Raw genomic sequence first — 17,174 nt, forward strand, 5'->3', positions numbered from 1 at the left:
TATGACAAACTGTATGTACTTTTGATTACATAGTACTAGGTAGTAGATAGGTCTAATAGTATATACAGTTCCAGACTGATTTCCAGTAGAAATAACAAAAAATAAAGACTGGGAAACAAAAGAAAGAACCTTGAAACCTGGTTGACCCGTGTATTGCCAATCAACGCCATTGCATGCTCTAAGCCAAACAATCTATCAAGCCAAATATTCCAATGTACAAAGTTGTGTTAGAAAACAAAGAAACAGTCAAAAAAAATCCTAAGAAAAAAGAACCAAGGGTATCTAAAGAACCAAAGGGGGAGCGGGGCAAAGAAGTGCCCAATCTACACAATCTTGTACACTCGCTTAGCGATCACAAAAGAAACAAAAGCAAAGACGAACAAGCCAGCCGTGACTAATTGAGGTTAGAGCGACGAACAAAAAAACAAAGAACAGAGCGGGAAACTTACTTGACCAAAACCAGTTGAGACTGTCGATGTCTTGACCAGGTACTTTGACATTCATACCCCACATACCACAAATGATGTTCATGGGTAGGACGATAGTACCCAAGACAGTCAGCTTACCCAAGACATCAGCGGTTTGTTCCTGACGTTCATTCATCAAGATATTGATCTGTGCCAGATAATTCGAATGTGCCCGAGAAAGTATCCTGTAGACAAAGAGGGAGGTGAGTTAGAATGATTCAATAGACAAAGCAGGCGAAGTTTCCAAGGTTTAAGGCAAGAACAGGACAGGGACTTACGTTTCATAGTGAGTCAAGTTGCCCGTCATGGTCATAATATGATCCTGAATATCACCCAGATATAATCCAATTTCAGATTTTGGTGCCACCTCCCACTGTTCATTACAGCGCTTAGCAAAACCCTTGACAACATCGGCCTTGTTGCTGAGTAATCTGTATAATCCCATGACCTTCTTGCGACACTGTCCCACTCGTCGTAGCATGTCACCAGGCGCAAAAGAGGGAAGTAAGTTGTCGCTTGAGGAGGCCTCTTTACTGGAGGAATGCATCTGCATGATCATCTCATCAATCTCATCGACTTCATCCTCAATGGCTTGGATAAGTGGGCCAAACACATCGGTGATATCGTCAATAAGAGCATATGAGATCCAATCAGAACTGAGAATCAAGTAGTCCATAAGCTGGCGAATGCGCCGTCGTACATTGGCTGGGTGTGGTGTTTGAGAAAAGTGGAATGATATGACACCCTCACGGAAGACAACAACATACATGTTGACAGGTTCAAGGTAGTCTTCACTATTCCTGTCCTGCTCAAAGGTACGGTAGTTCACAAAGTAGTAGCTGCGGAAAAGCTCGACCTTCTCTCGTGCTTCTTGCATCATAATATCCTCGGCGGTCAAGGCGTGGATGCCAAATGCTTTCGCAATGACACGCATTTCCGCGTCGGTTGGGGAGAGCACATCAAGCCAAAAAGTTGGTCGAGGCCCATATCGCTTAGGCTTAATGCCAAGATTTGAGATCGATGGCGAAATCTCTCGGTGGGATTCTGGTTTTCCTTCACTAATGACTGATAACCGTTGAGGTCCTCCAATACCATTCGTAGCGGCAGGAGAGGCATTTTGGTCATCCCTGGCTGAACCAAAAGACCCTAGCGATGCGTTCCCATTAGAAGGATGGATATCGAAATTTCCTCTGGGACTAGTACCTGCAGCCATATGACCAGCTGCGGTATTCTCCTGCACAGAATGATTGCCCTCCTCTTCTTCATCAGACGATGAATCCTCCAGCTCGGGAGGATCGGGTATGAAAAGCTCCCGAAAGCTGCCTCCTGGTTGCACCAGCTCAGAAATACTTTGTGCATGGATGGTGCTTGGAAACTCTTCGTTGAAGTAGGTAAACCGATATGGAGCCTCATCCTCTTCTCGGCGCCACAATTTATACTGCGGCCGCAGTCGGCCTTCGATGAGCATTGGCTCACTAATCTTCTTAACACGAAGATCTCCACTGCGATCTTCCTTTTCCTCTCGACTCCATTCTTCCAGCGCTGATAGATCTGGCCACCGCCGGTGTCTGCGTCGTCGTCGTTCGCCGGTTTCGTCCCGTGGGAGATGGGACCCATCGTCACCCAACTCCGAGGTATCTCCCGGCAAGCAGACATCTTCTAAAGGATTAGCAACAGTATGGCGTCGTGGGCCAAACCCACGCTCAGGAGAGTGCGCTGAACGAATGGATGAAGGTGCCGAGTGTTGGTGCGGTGCGCCTTCAATATTAATCACAGTATCATTCAACCAGTTGAATGAATCTCGACGATTATCCAGAGCCTGTGAGGCGAAGTCGAAATCCACTCCAGTCACCATCGCATCGTCGTATTTCAGGTCCGGGCCCAGCTTCGGCGAGCCGGGTATCGAGGGTGGATTGTTCACATCAAAATCGCGCTCAGGTTCTGGGAAATATGATGTGCTATGGTTGGGAGAACATTGCGATGATGGTGTCTGTGCAGATGCTCGACGAGGTCGAGAAGAAAGCGGACTGGTGCGAGTTTCTGTGCCGTAGCGAGTTCGAGCAGATGTCGTCCCCGATGTAGGTCGACGTACTAATGGTGTCCGATCATTGGCGTCCAATTCATCGCTGTCATCGTCTTGATATTGTTGAGACCATCCTCCAGGGGTATTTCGAGCTCGCGGATCGCCAGAACGGAAATTCGTGGAGATCAAAGAGCTAGGGCGGAATAAAGAAGTTTGACGGCTGTCACGACGGGGCCGCATCATGGGTTGGTCTCTATGGTGGGGGAAATCAAGAGGGATTAGCCAAGTTCAAGTTGATTCACGAAACAAATCCCTCGAGTTACGGGGAACCAAATAAAAAGCAAGAAAAAGAATAGACGGTAAAATAAGCAAAAAGGAAGGCTCCTACCGATGATCGAGCAAAGCATCGCTTTCCAAGCTGGTATTGCTCAAGTTACGACCTAGTTTGAAGAATGACGGGCCATCCTTCGAGGTCGGTCGATCAACATCCATTGACTCTCTAGCCCCATCAGCTACAGTTGAAGGACCTGCAGTTTCATGCGAGGTTTCAGCAGTAGGAGGGAGGAACGATTGTTTGCGGTTACGAGGTCTGCGACGGCGGTTCTTGCGTCTATTGGTCTTGGATTTTCCGACAGCTTCATCAGGCGCGGGGGTCTGCAGGCGGGCCCCGGTGGACGTGGCCGAAACCTGATCTTGGCCCGCACCGCCCATTGGACCATTCCCGGATCTGCTATCACTGGAAAGTGGATATTCGCGTCGGGCTGGACCAGGTGAGGACGAGGAGGAATGCAACGGTCGAGATGCTCCTAATCTCGGGGTCGGTGTAGAAGAAGGGTCCATGACCGCGGCTTATATTGAATAAGTCCAATAGTCGTACAGCAATAGTGAGCTTTGACCGTCCACAGCCCCGGGAAGGGGGTTTGTGCAAACCGCCGATTGGACGCGGCCGCCGTAATCGATGCGAACTGTAATAGCTATATATTGAATATTGATATTGAATGTAGAAGACCGACTTCAGCTACACTCAAAATGACTCTCAATGTAGCCTATAAGGTGTAAACATGATCAAGGTGAAGATCCTTGCTCGAGACTGGGCAGACTCGGGATGAATGCTGAGGTGGAGCTGGCAGAGATGACGTGGGCGAACCAAGGTGGAACATCAGGGACACGCCTCGACCAAGCAAAACAAGGGATTTAGCTGATAGAGAAATAAAGTATAGAAATGATCCAATCATGCCTGAACACACATGGGGATTTGTGATAATCTAGGACAACTGGTAGTGGGAAGAATACAACCTTGGGAAGCCCTGGAGGTTGGGAACCAAAGAGACTGATATCCGAGGTCACGTCATAACTTTCGAAGTACTAAGAGTTTTCATATAACCCAACCTTGGAATGGATACTGATCCAAAACATTCTCGGACTACAAGAAGAATTCAAATCCGATAATTTACTGGTATTATTTGAATGCATTTTTAATGCATGAAATTACCTTGGATACTGTTTAGGTCCTGCCCAGGTGAATGGTTATGTGTGAGATCTACCAGTTGACGAGACTGATCACTCATAGGTGCATACATACATAGTTACTTAAACATCATGATGTGCACATTCCTAGTCTTAGGCAGATGGATGGACTATTACCTAGTTCTTAATTCATGATAAAATAAGTAAATATCTATTGTTGCATCCGAAGGACTCATGTATATGCATGCCAGCGGACTCTGATTTATACTGCTGCCTACGCTGTGCAGCTTATGCAGGGGCTAGAGATATCACTTTTTACTGTGGATCATAAAAACATTGAAATTAGAGTATACGAGACTCGGAAGTGAAATGAAACAAAAATCATTTAGATCATGATGATAATCATATGTAAAATAACTCTATTACAACAGCATGCCAGAAGTACAAGTTCATCATCACTCATCAGGCATCAAAGATAGTAGATACATGTTCAGCGGCCGTTATCTTCTTAATGAAGAAAAAGATCAAAGATAAAAAACAAGAAAACAAGAAAATAAAAAAAAGGAAACTAAACAAAACATAGGAACTGATTCCCAATTATTCATATCACTCCAAGCACCTTTAGCCTGAGATTATCAGGACCATAGACACCCCAAAATCGCCATGTTGCACCGTTGAAGAAGACCAAAGAAGAAATGAGAAGAAATGAGAAGAAATGAGAAGAAATGAGAAGAAAAAGAAGAAAAAGAAGAGAGGCAAAAAGAAAGGAAGAGAAACAAGAAGATATACTCATGATATTGCAAAGGATTTGAGAGAAAACAGATCAGAGTGTGACGCCTCAGAACTGGTTACTACCCATATCCATTGTAAACGTGGAGGGTGCTATACTGTGGACGGATTTGTTCGCATCCAGGGACATCCGATCACCACTTATCATTCGTGAGAGCTTCTTGTCTTTGCCAGGACGGGCAACGAGAACCTGAGCAGGACAAACGACTACCTCATCATCGCCCTCGCCCACATCGTTACCCTTCTTGACAACAAGAGGGAAGAGTACAATGCGTACAATAGCCTGTTGCGATTCCAACTCATCGTTAGAGGTTGTTTCGCCACTGCGCTCATTCATCAGGGAAGCATTGAAATAAACCTGACGAGCGAGATCCCCATTGGTATCGTACTCAGGCTGGAGTGGTGGCAGCATGATGAACTCAGCTAGTTGAGTACGCATCTCAAGGGAAAGGTTAACAGCAACACGGAGAACCTTACGCAGAGATTCGAGCAGCTGTGCTTCCACCTGGGATGGAGGTGGAAGTATACGCGATAAGGTGCCGAAGATCTCTAATGCCACGGCTTCAGTATCACTTTCACGTTGCGAGGAGAAGGCTGGTCTCCTAGACAACAAAGTCAGAGTGGTGGCTCGCCAGCGATGCACAGCGCGCCGGGGACCGACTTCGCCCAATTGTTTCTCGAGAGACTTGAGCTTCTGGCGCTGTTCCCGATCCATACCAAACAAGTATCGGGTAAAGATATACTCCCAGACCATGGTCATCACCACAGACATGAACACATCGCGTCGACGGACTCGATCGCCCAGGAAGGCATCGGCATCAGAACCATCGAGAAGGGCATTATCGAAGCGATCGGCGATTTTCTCATCGTGCAATTCGCTCAAGGCACGACAGCGACGGTGGTCAGAGTGCTTAGAGAAGCGCAGCACCCATTGTTGAACGTGACCACAAAGTTTCTGGCAGGCGGCATCGAAGTAATCCTCATCGCGGAAGACGAGCGCATTGTCATTGACAGAGGCCGCGATCTGTTGTTGTAATTCCTTGACTTTGTCGCGAGCTTCCTCGAGTTCTTCACGAAGACGGCGCAGCTCAGTATCCTTTTGCGCCAGCGCAGATTCGATTTGTTGTCGCACCCGATCGTCCATTTGAGTCGACAAGTCATTGTGTTGCGATCGCAAAACATCCAGTTCGCGGGTTGACGTTTCGCGCACATTGCTCACCTCAGCTGCGTGAGCGGCAGTGAGCGCGGCGTTGGATGCTGTCAGACCTTCATTTTCTTGGGTTAGGCGGGTCATTTCTCGTTGGAGCCAGTCCACCGAGTTCTTAAGTTGTTCCACCTCGGCTTCTTTGTCGCGCAAGTCCGCACCACGAGTGTTGAGGGCCTGGTCACTCTTGCGACGAGCGACGCTGACATTGCGCAATCTATCTTCGGCTTCATCGCGAGCGGTGACAAGGAGGCGGTTTTCAGAAATCAATTGATCGAGGCGACTTTCGAGATCTTGTAAGTGTTGCATGCTTTGGCGACGACGGACACTAGGCGGTCGGCTGGGCGACCGCGGGGAACTGGGCGTCTCACCCCAACCCTCCTGAAGAATAACATTAGTAAACAAACATTGGGATCCACTCAAACAAAAGAGAAAAAGCAAAGAACTAACAAAAAAAGCAAGAGATAAATAATAATATATCAACTTACATAGACATCCGACATATTGCGGAGGGGACGCTTGCCCTTGTCTGTGACGGGGTCATAAGTGGAGGAGGAAGGAAGTTGATCGAGATCGAGATTGGAAGGAGGCTGGGAGTTTAGCGCTCGACTAGCCGCCCGCAGATCGCTACTCGTACTCCGATTCGTGCGACGCAGTTTGCCCTTACTACCACTTGGCCTCAATACAGGCATTCCCTGATCGGGTGATTTTAAAATTGGCGAATCTCCAGAGCCTCGACTCCTTGGAAGATCCTCTCGGCTGCGACGAGCTTCATTTTCTGCTGTAGGCCAATCTTCCCGGTCGCGCGCGGTATCAGTAAATTTTCGCACCGGGGTAACAGGTCGCGCAGGAGATCTAGTCGGTGGAAGAACATGTTCGGGCTTGATTTCGAGACGGGGCGTGCCGAACGGATCCGTGGTTGCTTTGCGGCCATCCACAGGTTCTTGCTCCGCAATAGATTCAAGTGGAGTTCGGGGTCGCGAAACCGAATCGTGCTCACCAAATGGGCCACCGAAGAGTGACCGTGGTGGCGAGGGAGATTGGACAGCTGGAATTGACGATTCTTCTAAGTTCCAGGTTCGAGGAGTGTGTTGGTGTCGTCCATGGATGATCGAGGGACTGCGACGCAGTTCACAGGGAGGTTGGGCGGCAGCTTCGATTTGGGATGGCAGAAGCTGTCGCAATGAGGATGGCTCTTCAGGTTGGATAATTTGAGATGAGCTGGAGAGCAAAGGTAGTACTTCATCCAGAGCAGAGAACATGGGCGCGGAGGGCAATTCCTCCAAGGAACGCTCCTTGTTCTCTGGAAGCTCTGGCTCCTGCGTAGATTCTTCCGTAGAAGGGACCTCCGCTGATGGAGCATCTTGTAGTATAGAGGTTTCAACCTCTTTGGTAGCTTCCAAGAATGGCTCTGGGATAGATTCATTGATTTCTTTAGTTGTAATGGTCGCATTAGGGGGTGCTTCCGAGACGGGGATCGCAATCTCGCGATTCGCTTCCAAGTCCGCTGTCGTCTCTTCATGAGCACTATCTTTTACTGACGGTGTCGTGCGCTTCAAACGAAATCCTCCTCGTGGAACTCCAGGGAAAATATTGGCAATGCTGGAGCCTCCGGGAGTCACAGTTCTTGCAGGGGGTTCAGTCTCAATCTCTTTATCGACTGGGACCTCCGCAGGCGGCTCGGGCTGGAATGCAGATTCAAGCTCGATCTTCTTGTGGGAGGGCTCCTGAGCAGCAAAATCCTCCGACTCTGCCAAAGTTGCTTGCTCCGACTTCCTCTTGTTCTTTTTGGCCTTCTTCTTAGCACTCTTGCTCAGAGGCTCATCAGTGGCGGGCTCAGGCAATGCTGATAGAATTCCATTTTCGTCGAACTCTTCAATATCTTCTGGGACAGGCATATCGGGTTCAGTCTCAGGAATTTGCTCATTAGAAGGCTCGGGATTATCAGCTTGCCTGTGGCGCCAGTCGATCGCAGGCCACTCGTCATTGTCTTTGTTTGCCTCACGATCATTGAGCTCCGCATCTTCTTCAACAGGAAACTCATTGTCAATTAATATGATGGACTCTCGTTGCTCCTCCACATTAACTGGCGCTTTGGACTCCAAGGCTAGGGATTTTTTGGCCCTTTTAGCTGCTTTTTTCGATGCTTTGGAGTTCTTGCGCGAAAGAGAGGGCTCTGCTTCCTCGATCACAGGCTCAATAGGGCTTGATGTAGGCTCTGTAGTAGGCTCAGACATGAAAACCTCTTCTTTCTCCGGTAGCTGCGCCTGTTCAGGGTCAGCTGTAGACTCTGGTTGCTCAAACAGCTCATCTTGAATCCCTTTAGCGGAATCTGGAGCCGGCTCAGTCTCCCATTGAGGGGGTTTCGGGATCTCCGCAGGAGTTTCATTGTCGGGCTGAGAGACAGGCTCTAGAACTTCAGTAACAAGCTCACGAGTACTCTCAACAAGTGGTTCCTGAGTCTCAAGTTCAGTCTCAGGCTCCGGCTCAGGCAAATCATTTTTTGACTCATCTGTACCGGGAGCTTCAACATCAATGGTGGGTCCGGCTTGCTCAGTAGGAGTCTGAACAACTGTTTCAAGTACAGTGTCATCGGCTGACACAGTAGTCAGGTCAATAGACTCCTGTTTTGCCTTCTTCTTAGCCTTTTTCTTAGCCTTCTTGGAAAGCTCAGAGGTGCTAGACTCTGCAACTTCAGTCTCATCACCAAGCTGCTCGATGTTTTCAGAGGTATCGGGAGCTTCCATAGGCTGCTCGTCGCTTTCAATTGGCTTTTGAGTGTGGTCGACTTCGGTAGATTTTGGCACAGAATCTTGTCCAAGATCGTTCTCAGCAGACTCAGGCTGCACTTCAGAGTCGGTTATAGTCAATGGTGCATCGTCGGCTGGAGGCAAAACATTGATGGGTTCTGAAGCTTGCTCAATGTTTGAGGGCTCATCAATAGCCTTCAACTCAATAGATTCTTCCTCTTCAATAGCAGCAGCGGCAGCGGCAGCAGCAGCCTTCTCGGCCCTCTTCTTCTTCTGCTGTTTCTTGCTCAACCCCTTGAACTCATCAAATGAGTCTTCTGCAACAGGATCGGGAGCTGCTTGCTCTTCAATGACCTCTGAAGTGGAATGCACTTCATTTGATGTGTCCAGCAAAACCCCAGCAGAGGATTCAAGAGGGCTCTCTTCATTCACGACGGGAGGCTGCTCTTCGATAACAGTTGGCTCTGTTTGCTCCTGCACCTCCTCTGCAGCTTCCACAGGCTGATTGAGCAAATCACTCTCGACAACGGGCTCAGCCACCTCTAGTTGATCTTGGAGAGGTGCATGGTCCTCGGAAACCTCAGGACCATGAGAGGGCTCAGCTGTTTGGTTCAATTGCTTTTCAGCCTGGGCCTCTGCTTCGAGTTGTTTAAGACGTCGTCTCTCTTTCTTGCTCAGGTTTCTTTCCAAAGGAAATGTTGATTCAGTCTCGAGGGGAGTTGATGGTTCCTCGGGCGCTTCAATTTCTTTTGGTTTCTCAAAGTCTTCCAGTGCACGAGCCTCAGGTTCTTGGCTAGCTGGCTCCGGGTCGACTGAGGTCTCTTCAACTGTGGGTGGCTCCAGGTCCTCTGGAATCTGGACCGCAGGCTCTTCAGAGATATCAGGTAAAGTTTTTGGCTCGATATCATCTGCGTGGGCTTCAAGCTCAGGCTCCGCCAAAGGCTCTTCTTTCAACGTCTCCTCCATCTTCATCTCCTCTTGTTCCAAGAAATTTTCTTTCTCTTGCAGGGACTCGTCAGCTTCCTCAACTGAGATTGTCTCATTGTCAACGTGCGATGATATCTCTTCTGTAGTTTCAATCGGCGTCTCAACAGGAACCTCGGGGGATGGTTTTTTCTCCGCATCTTCTTCTTTAGGAACAACCGACGACTTCTGCAGCTCACCAGCTTTGGCATTCTCTTCTTTTTCGTCCTCCTTCTCCATCAGTACATGTTCCATAGTTTTGGGCTCCTTGACGCCTCTCTCCTCAACTTCATCAACAGCAATCTCCTTCTCCTCTTCAACACCCTTCTCTTCTTCAACACCCTTCTCCTCAAAAACTGGCATCTCCTCTGTTGCAGAAGCAACATGAACGACTTCCTCCTCAACGGGACCACTCGCATCGCCAACATCATTTGAACGCTCAAGCACGGACTGGGGAGGACAATCTGAAGAATGACTCTCTAACTGTGGCTGCTCTACCTGCGAAGATACGATATCATCAGTCGAAGTCAATGTCTGTGCCGGCAAGTCGGGTGTGTAAATGTCGTGGGACTGATGTTCTTTACCGTCATCTTCCGCAGGCGAGGGGGCCATCACGGGTGTAATTGACTCCAAAGTGGTTGGTTCGGGAGCAGCGGACTCGGCTTGATCGGGCTCGGTTGAGGCGTCGGGGGTCGATTCAGGCTCGTCGACACTGAGATTTTTGGACTTTCGCTTCTTTTTCTTTTCTGCGCGCTTCGCTTTGCGACGTTCTTCGGCGGTCATCTCAGCTTCAGGCTCGGCCTCGGTGGTGGGTTCAGACTGTCCTTCTCCTGTGGAAAGGACAGCCTCGGCTGAAGATTCGGTGGTCGCTTCGGTGGTAATCTGCTGGTCATCCATCTCTTTTGGTGCTGCAATCTCCTGTTCAACATTTTCAGGACCGCGAGTTGATGTATCGGGCTCCACGGGTTGAACAGGCTCCGAAAGCTCAATATTGGCGGCATCAGGGCTTTGATCGGGCTGTTGCTCGGCATCAATTTGTTCTGGATTGGGAGTGCTTTCATCAAGTTGAGCATTTTGATCAGTTTCGGTTGCTGGAGTAGTAGGCTCGGATTCTTGAGGCGGTTTAGTGGCCGTGGAAGCCTCATCCGCGTTCAATTCCAAAGACTTTGCTTTCTTCTTCCGCTCCTTTTCCTTCTGCTTCTTGCGCTTCTTTCGCTCTTTGGCAGACAGATTGGCATCTTCAGGATCCTCCTCGTCGACTCCAGTGGTTGGAGTTGCGGGCTCCGCTGTAGCTTCTGTTTGTTGATCAGATGGGATGGACTCAGGTTCCTCTGCAGTCTCTTCAATCACAGCCACAGACGCAGGCTGCTCAACTTCTTTTTCAGAGGCTTGCTCGCCAACCTCCACAGACTCTGTGAGCTCAACATCCTTCAGGACCTCATCCGGAATGATTTCAGATGCAGCTGATTCCTGTGTCTCTGCCTCGACTACGTCCTTGTCTGTAGACACTTCAGCAGCTTTCTCAGTCTCAACAGGAGCTTCACTCAAGTCTTCAGTAGAAGAAGGCTCAATGGGTCCAGAAGCTTCAAGAGGGGCAGCTGCTTCTTTTTCTGGCTGCTCATTGGCGGGAACGACCTCAGGGTTGTCCTCAAAAGCAACAGACTTGCGCTTGTTCTTTTTCTTCTTTGACTTCTTGCTGACGGGCTCCAGATCGGTCTCTCCAGCATCAGTGGTTGCTTGATCAAGGGTGGCGGCTTCCTCCTGGATCTGTTCCGGGGTCGCTTCTTTGGGTTCCTCAGACTCCTCTGTCAAAGTGGGAACAGGGGCATTTTCTTCTGAAGGAACAGGAACGGGCTGAACGGGGGCTTCTTCTACCACTGGAGACTGAGGCTGCGACTCAGACTTTGATTCTGTGTCAGTAGCCGCAGATAAGCTCTTCTTCTTCTTCTTTTTCTTGTTCTTCTTTTTTGAGTCTGCAGTAGTGGCCTCGGTATCTTCAGAAGGCTCAGGAATGTCCTGAGTTGTTGGAGTCTGTTCTTCAGCAGGAATTTCAGTAGCCGGCTCTTGAGATGCAGTTGTTTCATCCAAAGACTTTTCAGCTACTACATCTGTAGATTCTTGCACCGTAGTTTCAACTTCAGTAGTGAGATCCGCCACAGGAGTTTCGGAAATAACGTTCTCAGAAGCTTCGACTGGTGAGACTTCAGCAACCGGCTCAGAGATGGGCTCAGATGGAACAGCAGCATCATCCGTGGGCAAATCCAGAGGTAATTCCTTCTCAACAGGGGCAGTTTCTTGGAATACCTGGCTTTCCACAGTAGCTTCAGTCTCCGCAGCTGCAGTTTCAACAGGTGCAGGTTCATCAGTAGGCTGAACCTCATCCATGGCGGAAGAGGGCATCTCCGCAGTCTCAGAAGACTCAGCTTCTACGGGTTGCTCTTCTGGTTGCTCGGTATTGATCTGTTCAGGAGAGGGTTCGACCTCAGTCGCAGCCTGTGCTTCCAAATGCTTGGACTTGCGCTTGTTTTTCTTCTTCTCCTTTCTCCTCTCTGCAGCAGACATGGTTTGCTCAGATTCCACAGCAGGGGACGCAGGCTCAACTTCGTCGCTAGGGCCAGCCTCAATTGGTGGCAGCTGAGCAGTCTCATCGGTTTGCTGAATCTCAGTAGACTCATTCTTATTTTCCTCCTCTTGAGGCACCTCAGCAGGGGCGGCAACATCTTCAGGGACAATTTCACGAGTAGAATCAGTAGTCGAGGGTACTGTGTCCTCCATAGGAGTCTCAGAATCAATCTTGAGCTGAGAATCCTCGCCAGGATCACCCGATACAACCTCGGCCTCGGGCGCGGAAGGCTCTTCAGTGGGTTGAGATTCGGCAGGAGTGGAACTCTCGACATTCTGGACTGATTCAACAACCTCAATCTCAGATGCAGGCTCGATTTTTTCGGTGGATTCAGTAGTAGTATCAACGTCAACGGCAGCCTCGGAGGGTTGTTCTGAGACTAGCTGGTCAGCCGAAGGGGCCTCATTGTCCTTGTTTTCCTCAGAGACCTCGGGCACAGGCACAGTTTCGGTAGAATTGACCTCCTCCGTAACAGAGCTGACACTTTGCTCTCGTAACTTCTTCTGCTTCTCCTTCCACTTCTTTCTCTGAGACTTTGACAGCCCAGCCGGGGGGTTCATCGGAGATTTGCTCAATGTCGGGATTTTCTTGAGGCTCTTCAGATGGGACTTGGGCGGGCTCTGCCTCGGCAGACTGCGTGAGAGGCTCTGAAGCAAAATCTTGAGCGGCCTCAGACTCTTGAGGCACCACGGGCTTGGCCTCAATCTCCTTGGTCTGCTCAGCCTCTGCGGGAGTGGCCTCAGAGATACCTGTTTCCTCAACGGTTTCAGCTGGAATGACCTCATGTTCAACATTTTCTGTCAATTCAGGCTTAGTTACGGACTCAACGGGCTCAGAAAATTCAACAGGAGTAGCTTCAACCAGCTGATTTGAATCGGGCTGAGCTTTTGGCTCCTCGGGCTGAGTCTCAACATTGATAGGCTCAGACTCATTAGGCGCTTCAACAGGAGCATTATCAGGAGCATCATCAGAAGCATCAACAGGAATATCAACAGGAGCATCAACTGGAACATCAACTGGAGCATCAACTGGAGAATCAACTGGAGCATCAACTGGAGCATCAACTGGAGCATCAACTGGAGCATCAACTGAAACATCAACTGGAGTATTAACAGGAGCATCAACTGGAACATCAACTGGAGCATCAACTGGAGCATCAACTGAAACATCAATTGGAGCATCATCAGAAACATCAACAGGAGTATTAACAGGAACATCAACAGGAGCATCAACTGGAGCATCAACTGGAGCATCAACTGGAGCATCAACTGAAACATCAACTGGAGCATCAACTGGAACATCAACTGGAGCATCAACTGGAGCATCAACTGAAACATCAACTGGAGCATCATCAGAAACATCAACTGGAGTATTAACAGGAACATCAACAGGAGCATCAACTGGAGCATCAACTGGAGCATCAACTGGAGCATCAACTGGAGCATCAACTGAAACATCAACTGGAGCATCAACTGGAGCATCAACTGGAGCATCAACTGGAGCATCAACTGGAGCATCAACTGGAGCATCAACTGGAGCATCAACTGGAGCATCAACTGAAACATCAACTGGAGCATTAACAGGAGTATCAACTGGAACATCAACTGGAGCATCAACTGGAGCATCAACTGAAACATCAGCAGGAGCATCAACAGGAGCATCAACTGGAGCGTCAATGAAGACCTCAGCTGGAGTATCGGCAGAGGGAGTTTCAGCAAGGGTCTCCTCATCAGGAACAGAAGAAACACTCTGCTGCTTTGCCTTCTTCTTGGCAGCCTTCTTAGCCGCCTTCTTCTGTGCCGCAGTCAAGGGAACTTCGGGCTCAGGCTCTGGATCGGCAGTAGGCTCATCTTGTACAAGCTCAGTTGGCTCAAATGGCTCTTCAGGCTGAACAATAGGCTCTGACTCAGTGGTCTCAGCCACCGCAGTCTCTGGTTCTTGAGGGGCTGGAACCTCGGGAGCCTCTTCAAAAGTCTGCTCCGTGACTTCCTCGATTATCTCAGGCTCAGAGGGCTGAACATCTTCAGGGATTGAAGACTCTTGGTCAACTGGCTCGATATGAGCTGGCTGCTCGGGCTCGAGGTCTTTGGTGGCTTGCTCAGATTCAGGCTCGGGCTCAGCAGAGGGCTTTGAGTCGGATGGAGCATCGGTTTCGTCAAAAGCAACAGACTTGCGGTTCTTCTTCTTTTTCTTGTTCTTCTTTGACGGCTCTTCTGTGGACTCCTCTGGCTGAGACTCTTGAGGCTCAACGGGGGTGGCATCTTGGACTGGGGGCTCAGTCTCGATTTCCTTTTCTTGAGATACCTCGGGCTGCTCCTCAACAGCTTCGACAAAAGCATCCTCTGGCTCAACAATGTTGATGGTTTCTGAAGTAGAGACGGGAAGCTCAATATCCTCTCCTTGTTCTGTGGCCTCCTCCGCTGGCTTGAATTCTTCAATGTCAGCGGTTGGAGTAGATTCGGAAAGCTCAGGCTGTTCAGTAGATAAGGGCTCAACATGGTCCTGAATCTCGCGGGCTTCTTGGAATTCGGAAGTTTCCTCAGGTGAGGTGGGAGTATCAAAAATAGCTGCTTCCTGAAGAATTTCTTCTTCTTTCGATTCTTCCAAGAGAGCAGGCTCCTCCAGCGGAACAATCTCCGACAAGGGCCCCGCAAGCGCTGAAGATTCTTCTTGGATAGACTGCGGTTCCTCGGAAGGAACAACTGGTTCTTCCACTGATTTTTCTGTGACATCGGCGGACACGTCTTCATCTTGCACCACAGAAGACATGCTCTTATTCTTCTTATTCTTCTTCTTGTTCTTGCGTGCCTCCTTCTTGGACAAACCAGAAGCATCTTGAGGCTGTTCATCTTCAACCACCTCAGGAACAGTAGCTTCAGGCTCAGGCTGTGGCTCAGACTCAACGAACACCTCAGGAGCAGCTTCAGGAGCAGCTTCAGGAGCAATCTCAGGAGCAATCTCAGGAGCAACCTCAGGAGTAAACTCAGGAGCAACCTCAGGGGTAGACTCGACAACTAACTCAGGGACAGGCTCTGTAGCAGGCTGATTGAACTCATCAACAACGGCAGCTTCAACAAGCTCAACAGGAGCGACGGGTCCATCCACAGGCTCTGGTACAGACTCTGCAATAGGCTCAGACTCCGGCTCGGGAACAGAGTCGGCAATAATTTCCTTCTCAATGGCTGGTAAAGTCTCAGACTCAATAGACGGAATCTCGCCTTCAACGATCTCAGCAGGGATAACCTGTTCCTCAGTTGAAGTCACAGGCTCAGAAGCGGTGAGATTAACGCTCTCCTCCGCTTGCTTCTTCTTTGACTTCTTCTTCTTCTTTTTCTTCTGAGCGCTGGAATCCTTGACGTCCTCAGTGACGGAATCCTCTACCTCTTGTGGCTGAGAAGATTCGACGGGTTCTGAGGACTCAGGAACCAATTCTTTGCTGGACTCGAGTTGTTGAGGAGGTTGCTCTTCAATTGCAGTACCAGGTTCGCCTAGCTCTTCATCGGCAGTGGGGGTTTCATGCGATGCTTCAACGGCGGCTTGGACAATATCAGAAAAGTCGGCAAATTTTGTATCGGAGGTAGATTGAGTCTCCACAACTTGTTCGAGGGTCTGTTCTTCAGAAACATCGGGGATAATTGGTTGATCAGCCTCTGAAGTAGGCTCAGTGAACTCATTTATGGGAGATTCGTCAAGTTGCTCATGGTCCTTCACAGCGGCAATTGCAGCAGCTTCGACGATACCAGCAAATCCAAGTCCAGTAGAGGTAGACTCAGGGAAGCTGTTTTCGGCTTGCTCAAGAACTGGCTCAGCCTGAACATCAAGTTCACGAAAATGCTCTTCGGTAGCACCAGTATCCTCAGGCAAATCCTTCACAGCAATGACGGACCCTTCAATAGAACGAGCTTCCTTTGTAGGCGAAGAAACATTGGGATACTTCTCAGGGTTCTCCAAAAGATCCTGTAAAGTATAGAACTCAGGCTTCTGCTTCTCCTTCTTGGCAGACTCAGTTGGAAGGCTAAAGTTCTCTGCTGTTGGGGTCGCTTGTTGAGAGTCAAGTAGATCTTGCACTGCTTCAGGGTCGGTGACATGCTCAGTAGAAATGGTTAGGCCGGATGGTCTTTGAGGAAGTTCAAAGGGCGGAGGATCGATGATTTCCCAGCTCCTGACGGCATCTTCGTCATGAAGTGATCGGAGGTTCTCAAGAGATGGAGCGCGCGAAGAGTTCTTGCTGGATGGGAGGGATGGTAGCTGCTCCTCTGGCTCTTTCTTAGATGCACCATACTGTTCGACAAGGTACATGGGTCGCATTTCACCAGAGTACTCAATGGATTTTGGACGACGATTGCGGGATTGAGTCGGCGAGCTAGGCATACTTGGTACCTCACTCGGTACGGCGCGGTGCAGACTGGGGGATGCTGGAGGTCGACGGAAGTGTAAAGGTACTGCAGTTGGGGACTCGGTCGAACGATTCACAGACATCCGTCGTGATTGTTCTCGAGATGCTTCAGGGGAAGAGGGTCTACTTTGGGACTTCGGGACAGCATCAAAGGCCTTCTCTGTAGTACGGGGAGAAATAGAGCGACTTCGAGGCCGTTCATGGAAGACTTCCTCACCCAAGGCTAAGCCAGCTGCTGTTAAAGCTGCGCCCGCTGCCATCTCTTCAAGCCCCGAAGCACCTCCTTCAATTCGCTCAGCCGCGACTGGCATTTCGAGGCTTTCTTCTAAAAAAGAGTCGTCGCCATCGTCATTATATTCCGATCGTTTCCCGTCCTGCACATGGAGTAATACCCAAAAACGCTTAGTAAATGTAACTTCTTTTTTTCTTGTTTTTGTTTTGGGGTTGTGTGCAATTTGGTCATATCAGTCAGACACTGAAACAAACCAGAAA

General features: G+C 49.3%; 4 protein-coding genes across 4 annotated transcripts; all 4 read right to left on the reverse strand.

Moving 5' to 3' along the window:
- Window positions 1-323: 323 nt before the first annotated feature.
- Window positions 324-3,330, reverse strand: N7483_004812 (magnesium transporter CorA family protein; the record flags this gene model as incomplete). The annotated part of the gene is made up of 4 exons (XM_057088249.1): window positions 324-394; window positions 450-652; window positions 746-2,743; window positions 2,879-3,330. 4 exons carry the CDS (start codon window positions 3,328-3,330, stop codon window positions 324-326), a joined length of 2,724 nt encoding a protein of 907 aa, XP_056948078.1.
- Window positions 3,331-4,795: 1,465 nt separating this feature from the next.
- N7483_004813 (uncharacterized protein) lies at window positions 4,796-6,259 on the reverse strand (the record flags this gene model as incomplete). The annotated part of the gene is made up of 1 exon (XM_057088250.1): window positions 4,796-6,259. The coding sequence occupies one exon, from the start codon at window positions 6,257-6,259 to the stop codon at window positions 4,796-4,798; it is 1,464 nt and encodes a 487-aa protein (XP_056948079.1).
- A 170-nt stretch (window positions 6,260-6,429) lies between these two features.
- Window positions 6,430-12,438, reverse strand: N7483_004814 (uncharacterized protein; the record flags this gene model as incomplete). The annotated part of the gene is made up of 1 exon (XM_057088251.1): window positions 6,430-12,438. The coding sequence occupies one exon, from the start codon at window positions 12,436-12,438 to the stop codon at window positions 6,430-6,432; it is 6,009 nt and encodes a 2,002-aa protein (XP_056948080.1).
- Window positions 12,439-12,706: 268 nt separating this feature from the next.
- Window positions 12,707-16,993, reverse strand: N7483_004815 (uncharacterized protein; the record flags this gene model as incomplete). The annotated part of the gene is made up of 1 exon (XM_057088252.1): window positions 12,707-16,993. One exon carries the CDS (start codon window positions 16,991-16,993, stop codon window positions 12,707-12,709), a length of 4,287 nt encoding a protein of 1,428 aa, XP_056948081.1.
- Window positions 16,994-17,174: the final 181 nt, after the last annotated feature.

Source organism: Penicillium malachiteum, assembly GCF_028827825.1.
Source record: "Penicillium malachiteum strain IBT 17515 chromosome Unknown utg000002l:1.0-8849297.0:1.0-8852440.0, whole genome shotgun sequence".
Classification (NCBI taxonomy): domain Eukaryota; kingdom Fungi; phylum Ascomycota; class Eurotiomycetes; order Eurotiales; family Aspergillaceae; genus Penicillium; species Penicillium malachiteum.